At 42.6% G+C, this 10,206-nt stretch overlaps 1 protein-coding gene across 10 annotated transcripts in view; it reads left to right on the top strand.

Annotated features, from left to right (window-relative positions):
- dab1a (DAB adaptor protein 1a) overlaps nt 1-10,206 on the top strand; it is a 105,770-nt gene that overhangs the window by 78,241 nt on the left and 17,323 nt on the right. For 5 of the 10 annotated variants that reach the window (XM_017043111.2, XM_025065843.1, XM_008307115.3 and 2 more), the window contains 5 exons: nt 372-470; nt 6,737-6,868; nt 8,079-8,198; nt 9,552-9,590; nt 10,071-10,133. In XM_017043111.2, coding sequence (XP_016898600.1) covers nt 372-470; nt 6,737-6,868; nt 8,079-8,198; nt 9,552-9,590; nt 10,071-10,133 — 453 coding nt within the window. The remainder of the gene's footprint in view (nt 1-371; nt 471-6,736; nt 6,869-8,078; nt 8,199-9,551; nt 9,591-10,070; nt 10,134-10,206) is intronic. The other 5 variants (XM_025065853.1, XM_025065876.1, XM_017043151.2 and 2 more) reach the window with 2 other exon arrangements.

Genomic DNA, 10,206 nt, shown 5'->3' on the forward strand with positions numbered 1-10,206 from the left:
ACCCCCCACCCCCCCCCCCCAAACAAGCTCAGAGCCCGGGCTCCTCCTATCTTGTTTCTTTTGCCCACCTGTCCTTTACATTCAACCTCAAAGATTAGAGTTGAAGTTGATGGAACCCTTTTCTTTTTTCTTCGATACATTTGGAGTTGTAAATAAAACCTTACACAAATTACACAGAAGTTGTTGAGGTCTCCATCGGTAATCCACTGGAAACACAGTCAAACATGAATACGGTGTATTTATATCGTCGATTGGCTCCAAAGGGAATGTCTTCATGAGGACACCATATCATTACAGAGTACGTAGGTTTCTCCGCTGCCTCTTCCGCGGTTTTTTGCGTGGTATCTGTGAGTGTGTCTTTCTGTCCTCAGGGTATCGCTGCGGCAGCACGGTCCAAAGGAGAACACAAACAGAAGGTGTTTTTGACTGTTTCCTTTGGTGGGATCAAGATCTTTGATGAAAAGTCAGGGGTAAGCTCATCAGTTGTGACTCTCTATATATGTGTGTGTGTGTGTTTGTGGGTGTTTGTGTGTGTGTGTGTGCACTGAATGCAGCATTGGACCTATACTTGTTTGTGTGTGTTTTCTCTATTAATGAGACATCTCTTTGAGAGGAGGAGACCTCTGGGGAAATCAGGGGGCCGTAATTGAAACCCGGAGAACAAGACCTTAGTAGATGAGAGAACATGGCTATTCCATTGTTTGCGTCTTTGTAAACAATCGTGGCGCAGCATGATAATATATTCCATGATGATGCATTTACATTTAACATGGCCGCTCTGCTGTTTGTCCAGGTAGATTCATTCAGTCTCTGCTGTTTTACTGCCTTTAATCAGGGACAGAGTTTGCATGATTTTTTCTTCTCCACTTTAATTTGATTTCAGACGTTCAAAATATCCTGGACAGTCAGTGGCATGTGGACCCACTCTGGACAGCTTAGCTGCAAATTTAGTGGTTAAATCCTGTTAGGGATGGAGTGTGCTCGTACCTCGGGGAGAGTGACCAGCAGAGTGTAGTGATTCCTTTTTATATTTCTCACTCAAGGCCGCTGTGACATGTATAACTGAGGTTCTGTCCTCAAACTAACCATTTCTGCCACTGTATCCTTGAGTAAGAAATATACCGCCTCCAGTTCCCAGGGTATTTGGTGCCCTGTGTAAATGACACTGGCAACAAACCGGCCATTTTACCTCCCTCTGCTGCTAATGATGTAAGGAAGTGAGAAGTTCACACACGTGAGCAGAAGAGTTTTCATACTTTTGTATTAGCTCCAGAAGTGAAACAGTCTTAGTTTAAAAAATGTAAGGCAGAATGAACACACACTGTTACTATGTATGCAACTCAAAAGGGGGCTAGAGTGAGGCAGTGGGTTTGATACCACCTAGGGTCGACAACCAAGGTCGGGTTGCACCAGGAAAGGCATTCAGTGTAAAAACTCAAAACTTCTTCTTCTTCTTCTTCTAATGTGAACTTCCTGTTTAACTCCAGGACACCTAACTCCTGAAGTCCAGACTGTTTTAATACTTACATTTTTTTGATTACATGAAAACTTCAGGACAATTGGTGAGGGTCTGTATCGTACACCTCATGGAGAGGTTGGTGCCCACATGAATGAGTGTAAGTCAAAAAGTAAAGTCTAACCTCTTGGGTTAGTGGTGTTTCCATCTCTGCAGAATTCTGGGGGAAGTCTTTCACTCCAGGTGAAACTTCTTTGCCTTTTATAGGTATTGAAATAAGTTCCTTTCAATAAAGGTTCTTTTACATTTGGGAAAAGAAAAAAAAATAGATGCATCTAAATTAAAACCTGCTGCAAAAATATATTTTTTGCTCTGTTTTTCAACATACCTCATTTCAAGTCACTGGAGACGCCTGATTTTCTTATTTGTGTTCTGAGGAGAGCTCCATTAGTGCATGAATCATAAAGTCCAGTTCTTTATGCATCTAAATAACCGTCACGTACCTTCCTGCTGCTTCAGACCCCGTGTCGACAGATAGGAGGGGATAATAAGGTAGAACAGGAGAAGCACGTAGACGATGTGAAGAAGATGTTAAAGAGAAGAAACAAGAAAGGGACAGATGGCAGGAAGAAAGAGGACGTGAAAAAGACAAAGGGTGGATCAAAGCAAAGGAACAGAGACAAAGCGGTAGAGAGTTAGAGGGATAGCTGGAGAATCACTCAGCGGATGTCAGCGTAGCTCCCTCAACAGGGAGACCTTGTCCTCTGTCTTTGCACATTAATATTAACTACAGAGATACGCTGTCCTCACAATCAGTCCTTCAACCTCTCCTAATGGCTGGGAAAGGTGAAAGAGCGAGGGTGGGAGGGAGGGACAGAGGGGGAGTGTGCTGAGGTTCAGGTACCTTGACACTCCCATTCCCCCTCCTGTGCATCAGTCAGCCAGATGGGTGGAAGGATGAATGGGTGAACAAATGGATGGATGGCCTCTCCTTTGGAGGAGGGAAGGTCGTGCAGAGTGGAGGAAGGTGGCGCTGGAGATGGAGAAGTGACATTAATCTAGCGGAGGGCAGACCAACACATCTCTCTCGGCCTCTCTCTCACATTCTATATCACGCGCACACACTTACATGGACCAGCCACCTTCTTTAATGTCTCTGTCAGTCAGGTCAAGGCTGATTCACCTTGGCAGGGTAAGAACTCACCAGACCGGGGAGGTCGACCCCGACGGCCCACTCCTTCTCAGTTAATTGTTCTGACAAATTACATGAGATCTGCCGAGGAATTTACAAGAAAAACAAATTGGACTTGGAACAAAAGATGGAAACGCAGCATTAGGAGGCTGGACAGGGATGAAATTGCGAATGCCTGAAAAGAAAAAGGAGGTGTGAACTTAGTTCTTCACATTATGTATCGCATTGTTTCCCAAAGACTGGGTTGCGACCCTCGGGTAGGTCGCAAGAGATTATTTTTTGGGTCATTTCGCATCATGTTTCCCAGCAGTTTATGAATAATGTCTATTGACTTGGGTCGTGAAGGTTTGTGACTTTTAAAATATGGGTCCCCAGAAAATAAGTTAGGGACACACAGGTGTATCTCATCAAATGAAGCAATGTCCCACTTACCAACAATTAGTGGACCTCGCAATGAACCATTCTGTAAACATACAGATGTGTAATTTTGGTATTCTCAGTAAAAGTCGAGGGTAATGGGTTGAGTGCAGAACAGAAAAAAGTCCAAGTTCCCCCACAAAACATCTCTGACGGGATTGTTTTGACATTTACATTAGTTAGCCGTTAGCACAGATGTGATATTGGGAATGGAAGTGATCATTTTTTAGGTCTCCCGTTTCCTTCTAATAGTACATTAAACATGATTTAGTTTTTAAAAAAGTAAATAAAAATAAATTGATTTATTCCTCCCACAATGGGAAAATTCACAGTGAGTCTCTGCAACCCACACAGGCCCCACAGGAGGCGCCATTAAGTACGTGATTTCTTGGCACTCACTCCTAATGTTTCATATATTTTGTCATTTGTTGATAAATGAAAATTGTGTCGAAACAGGTCCATATCATACTTTGGACCTGCCTTGGATATACGTATTTAGATGTATTACCAGGGAAATACTCGCCTCAGTCTGTTCTGATGATTTTACACCTGGAATTATATTTGAAGTTCATGAAGGAGAAAAAACAGAGTCTTGTTGCTTCTCCTCCTCCCTCCTCAGTCTAACAGGGAGTATGGTGGTCAGCAACTGCTGCAGGGCATGCTGCCCACGGGCCTTTAGAGAGACGTGTGTGTGCGTGTTTGTGTAAAAAAAGAGAGAGAAAGTAATGAGGAGAGAGAGAGAGAGAGACTGACCAGAGGTGCACGTCAACAGTGCTAAACCGACCAGACAAGGTACCACAGTTGGTATTGACTTTTCCATACACCCACCTGTTTTTTCAAACACTTCACAAAGGACTGCATCTATTTGCCAACTGCCTCCAGACGTGTCTGCTCCAGTGATGACCGGTCTCCTGGGACTTTGCCATGATGTTCAGAACAAAGTTATGCAACAAAAGCACAATTGTTGGAAAAATATCCACAAAGATTAGAGGAGAACGACTACGTCTTGAAGCATTAAATCCAATAAAAGCACTTGAGTTTAAATTTCCTATGGCAACTTTTAAAGTAATCATCCAGGGTTCATTTGTGATGGAGGGAGAAACGTTGTCTGTTTTTATCTATTTTGGTCAGGCTGACCCAAATAGAACAAGGTATTTTTTACCAAACCAGTTAAGCCCATAATTGTCAACGCATTTTTTGTTTTGCCCCAAAACAATTAGGGAGAGAAAAGGGTGGAAATTGGCTGACGTTTATAGATCTGCTGTCAGTTCCTCTGAATTAGAAGACTCACATCGGCTACAGAGAAAAACACTTAACCGTTGTCAACAATTTCAGATCACAAGGCACTGTGATATGATAGAAAACTATATGACACCTCAGTTTACAACCCTAAAAACGTAATTTGTCCGCTCACAGGCAGCCCTTGACCAATCACTGCACACGCCCTGTGACTTTGATCACGTGGCGTGTGAGAGAGTAAAGAGAACACTCCTAATAAAAGGTTTGTGCATGGACAGAATGAACGTAGCAGGCAGACAGTTTACGATCTATAGGGATTACCTCAGGTCAGGTCAGGTCAGGTCAGGACTCAGACATGATGTGTTCAAATGGACAAAGATAAAAAACCAGCAGAGAATTAGCATTAGTCTTTGTTTTCATAGGACCCACTTACTGGAACACTTACCTACAGAGAGCTAACGTTTAATTTGAAGAAAAACAACTAAACTAACTCATACAGTAGCTTTTTTTATATCAATTATAATGCAAGTTCAATTTTTGAGCAACAAAAAATGGACAATTGCAAAAAAAAATATTTTGTGTTTAAACTATTTTAAATTAATAGGAAAGTGTGATGTAATTGTAATTTGGTTATAATTATCAGATTTTATCTTTGATTATGTTCAGACCAAGAGTCTTGACCCAAACATTTCTATGCCAGGTTTATTTCATATTACTAGAAATGAGCCTGTATTTGTACCTAGACATATTATGAATAAAGGGGAATTTTTAAAATGTCAATGTTGTAATATTTTACTTAGAGCTCTCTTCATAAACCTTTACTTTGAATTGATTCTTAGCCGTTAGTGAGCGTTGGTCTTAATCCACACAAATTTAATTAAATTATTTAAAACAAAAATCTCTCACTTGTAAGATGTCACCCACCCAAACCCACCTTTATTCACAATCTGAAAAACACTGTGGTTGTGTTTTGTTCAATCTGCTTCATGCCACACCTGACAAACGTGGTACTATGTTCACAGAGACTGTCCCGACACTCGGAGCTTCACTTCCAGAACAAATGGATTGATGCAGCCATCTCAGTGTCCTCTCTCTCTCTCTCTCTCTCTCTCTCTCTCTCTCTCTCTCTGTCTCTCTTGTCCTTTGTCACCTCACCACCCACCCATAGATAATTCAATAACCTCAGTAAATGAGCTCTGTGTGGGTTAGTGTGTGTGCATGTACACTGGCTGCCCGTGTAGTCATTTCCAGGTCAATCATTGGTTATAATGATAATAATTAAACTAATTATTAAATTCAGGAGCCTGACTCCAACAATAATTATCTATTACAACTTGGGTTTCCAGTGTGTGTGTGTGTGTGTGTGTGCGTGCGTGCACATCCCACCGCCACCTACATAATGGCTATGACCGTAAAGTTCCCTATCTGACTGTGTGAATACACCCAGAGTGGCAGATGTGTGTGTTTAGCCTCTGATATACTCTGCTCCACTGCTAGCATGCATTCAAGGGCTACTGGGTCATTATGACAGCCTAGGCTGACTGCGAGGCTGCTCCCAGCATGCAGCTGGCATGGACTGACGCAACAAAGCAAACATTTAGTGTTACTTAGCAGAGGGCCGTTGAATATTAAGTTGTGAATTGTGTTTGTATGTGATCGTGAGAGAGAATGAAGGCACAGATGAAGTGATCAAGTCGACAGCTTGCCGAGCTGTGATTGTCACTGATCCCCCCCCCATGTCCTCAGGAAAAACAGTGCCATCTGCCACGGGCACTGCCAGCTTGGCACTCGTCGCCCGGGCTAAACAAGAGAGGGCAGGGGAGCTAGAAACAGTTTAATGTCAGCTACAAGGTCTCGCTGTGAGATGGGTTTGTTTCTGTGTGTCACTGTGTCACTTCAACAGGTCTTTGAGAACATGTAGAGGAATTTGGGGAATTCTTCGGCTGCTCTGTTGTAACTTTCCTCTTCATGAAGTGGTTTATGAACCTAAGATGTTGATGCCAACATCCTTAAAACAATGACATTAAAACTAGCCAAAATCTTTTTTATTCAGGGATTTACTGAGCTGAAAGAGAGTGAGAAATTGTTATATATTTGCTTTAAGGATATAATATCTGCAGTTTAATTAAAAAAGCATGTCCCCTTAGAGATCTTTTAATACTTTAGTCAGGCGGCTGTACGGTGGTGAAGTGGTTGGCCCGAGGAAAACCGTCACCTGTTTGGATTGTGTTTTAGGAAATGTTCCCAGTGGGGTGTTTCTCTGAGTACCTTATGTACTTCTCACATTCGAAAAACACGCAGAAGAGTAACTGGAGATGCTGACTTGAACATCAAGACGTAGATGTGACTGGTTGTTTGTCTCTATATGTGGAATCAACAAGTGTCCTGACCTCCTGTATTTTTATTGAACTTTGTGTTGTCCGTGTTTCCAGGTTCTACAACACCACCATGCAGTCCATGAGATCTCCTACATCGCCAAGGACATCACAGACCACCGGGCCTTTGGCTACGTGTGCGGGAAGGAAGGGAACCACCGTTTCGTGGCCATCAAGACGGCGCAGTCGGTCAGTGTCTGTGTATTCGAGCGGCTGGCATGTGTTTGTACACGCGTGGTCTCGTAACCTTTGTGTGTAGGTTATTGTACGATTCATCAGAGGCCTCTCCTGATGGCTCAAAGCTCTTGACATTTAGATAAGGACCCTCGAGCACCCGCTCAGGGCCCTTCACGCTGTTCATCAAACAAACTCTCGACACCGTTCAGCAGTAGCTGTGGACAGGGTAATGTACAGTTCAGCAGCGACCTATTCTCTGTGATACTCAGTACCTTTTCTGCACCTCCTGTGATTGTTGTTCCTATTGTTGTGTCTGCGTGCCTGGCCTGTTTAGGCTGGATCCAGCTGGCTCACTCTGTAGCCATATTGATTTCCCATAGTGAGTCGATGAGGATTTGAGTGTGTGTCACCGACTCTAATGGCATATCCATCCTCCGAGGGCCATGAGCCATTGCTCTTTGACTTGGACAGATACACACATGCTCCAGCACCCGTGTACGCACACACACACTGCACTCTACTCAAAATAAACAGCAGCCACACAATAAATGTTGCTCACCAAATGCTACCCTCTATAAGAGTGTAGCACGGGGCAAAGTCCTCATCAGTCAACTACGATGTCATTTACCTGATGTGCGCCTGGGGAAAGGTCACTATTGTATTTTACTCTCATTTTCAGTGTTTGCAGAATATTGGAGCCGGCGGAGAGAGGGTAGAAGGCAGAGAGTTTATAACAGAAAAAGCAGGCTGAAAATGAGAAACACATCACAGTGTCATGATTGTTTAAAGCAGTCACTGACCTAATGATATTCCTGTTTCCATGAGGAGGGAAGATAAGCTGCGAAATGTATGTTTTACGTTTTTAAGGACAGCTCTATCCCAACTGTATTATATACTCAGGTCCTTACAGTTTAATGTTTTATTCCAGTAACAAAACTAGTGAAGTCCACATCGGTGCTCCTTGCCTCAACCACCATCATTTTGATACATTTGGTATTTATAAAATCTAAATAAATATAGTCAGACTCTTCTAATGTTTTTCTGTCCGTGATTATGAAGTGTTATTGTAGGTGAATGACATACGTGCTGATGTGCAGTGTGTGAGTTGACCACATAACCTGAATAACCATGGCTGTTTGAATCAGAGGACTTTTGCCTGTAAATGTGATCCATATGTGTGTATCTTGTTGGTGTGCTGATTGATTTGTTCTTGCCTTCGCAGGCTGAGCCTGTGATCCTGGACCTGCGGGACTTGTTCCAGCTCATCTATGAAATAAAACAAAGGGAAGAGATGGAGAAGAAAGCCCAGAAAGACAAGCAGTGTGAGCAGGCTGTGTATCAGGTAAACTTTGTCTTTGTCCTCATCATCGCCTTGGTCAGAAAAGTTCAAATAAAATCCCTAGCTAGGATTAAGTTGGCAAAGGCTTAGATATAATTGGCAGACTTGAATGACAAATGTAATTAATTTGTATTAGTTTTTAAAGTTAATAAACATCAATGACTCAGAAACATGAATACCTGAAGAACACTCTCTATATATTAGGACCGGTGAGTAATACATGTAGAAGGTTGCTAGTTAACTGGTAACTGATCTGTGGATCAACACAAGGTCTAAAGGAGCATCTACCAAGGGCTCGGTTTTAGCAGTAAATGTGATAAAATTGATCTGTATTAAATACATTTGATTTCTGAAGTCCACAGAAATCTGGGCATCACGTTGGAGACACTACACCACTGCTGCATGTGTGTGTGTGATCTTCAGACCTTCAGCATTAGAAGAACTGTGGTGTTGTTATCGTGAGTTAGCAGTTTAGTGAAGGAGTGGTTGGTGCGTTCTCCTTCTCGTTTCACACCGTCCAATCACAGCATTTTTAATGGCTATATAATATACTGTATCTGTAGGAGTTTTGGGAATATGGTGCAAAGGTCAGACTCTGTGGTGTGTGTTTGGAGTACATTAGTAGCCATGGCATTAAGGATCAGCATATACAGTATGTGAAATTATGCAAAGTAAAGTGCAGTGTGTTAAAATGTTGTATAAAAATGTTCACACTTAAAGCTTAGATATTCCCATTCAGAGGCCTTTACCAAGGAGCTGTTGATGTTTTAGCAGAGAGGGAAAATGCTAAAAGGTTTCATTCTGCACGAAATATAAAAACCTGGCTTTATGTTTACATTGGTGTTGTGTCCAAATCTGTCTTCTATTAGAATTTTTTTGCATATTATAATGAGGAAATGGCATCCATGGACTGTTGACAACTGCAACTGTTAGTATTTCCCTTCAGTAGATTAGTATAATATTTGGTAAAAAAAAAAAAGAGGCATCAAGTCCGTTCTCTGTTATTTGCTTGACAATGGGTGCAGGTTTTTGAGAATGGTGTTTGTTCATCAAAACAATTCATAACAGAAGATAATAGGATGGATTATCAGGCCGTGACGCTTCACTGTTCTCTGTCCTGACTCCTGGATGTTTACTGTTCTTCTGCTAATCTCTCCTTGACACTGTGATCATGAAGTGCTGATGTTAATTGTTAGGAAACTGCTGTGTGCTTTCTGTCTGCTCCTCTTCTCCTTCTCCTTCACCAACATAACACCTTGCCTCTTCCCTCTCTTGTCTTTACCCTGCTGCTCCTCTCATCTCCCTGTTTAATCTCCTCCTCTTCTCGTTGCCGCCGCCGCCGCTACCCATCTGCAGACAATTCTGGAGGAGGATCTAGAGGACCCGGTCTACCAGGTAATTTCCCAACCAATCAGATCGCTGCTGTCACTTGCTCCATTCCTAAATCAGTCAGCTTGCTCCTCTGTGTGTGCACTGTGGGGAGACAGCTCCTGTTTTTGTTACAGCGTGGTAGCGGCACCACATGTGCAGCGTGACGCCTCAGACGTCCGCAGATTTGCATGTGAAGTCATCCACGGTAAAGGATGAAGCTGTTTCAGTGCGTCTGTGCTCGTCTGCCACTAGGGGTGCATGATCAACCAAAACGAAAATGTAGAATTTTTCTGAGCTGCTGTTAGAGGTTTTCGCTCCTCAACGTTCCCTTCATGTGTCACCAAGATGAATCTGTCTTGCACTGCTTTTAATTAACAGCCTAATTACAGAACTCTTTGAATGATGTTCCTTGAAAAAAAATCACTACTTTCCACTCAATTTCTTTATCTTCCCCATGTCTGTTCTGCTTCTTTCCTTCTCATTCCTCTGCTGCTGATGCTGTAGTACATTGTGTTTGAGGCGGGACACGAACCCATCCGTGACCAATCAGATGAGAGCATTTATCAGGTATTCACAGGCTCCACTGTCTGCTTGTGCTGAAGTGTTTTGTTACCATCCTGCAGTCAACAAATAATCTGAA

This window comes from Cynoglossus semilaevis, chromosome 2 (assembly GCF_000523025.1).
Source record: "Cynoglossus semilaevis isolate Cse_v1.0 chromosome 2, Cse_v1.0, whole genome shotgun sequence".
Classification (NCBI taxonomy): domain Eukaryota; kingdom Metazoa; phylum Chordata; class Actinopteri; order Pleuronectiformes; family Cynoglossidae; genus Cynoglossus; species Cynoglossus semilaevis.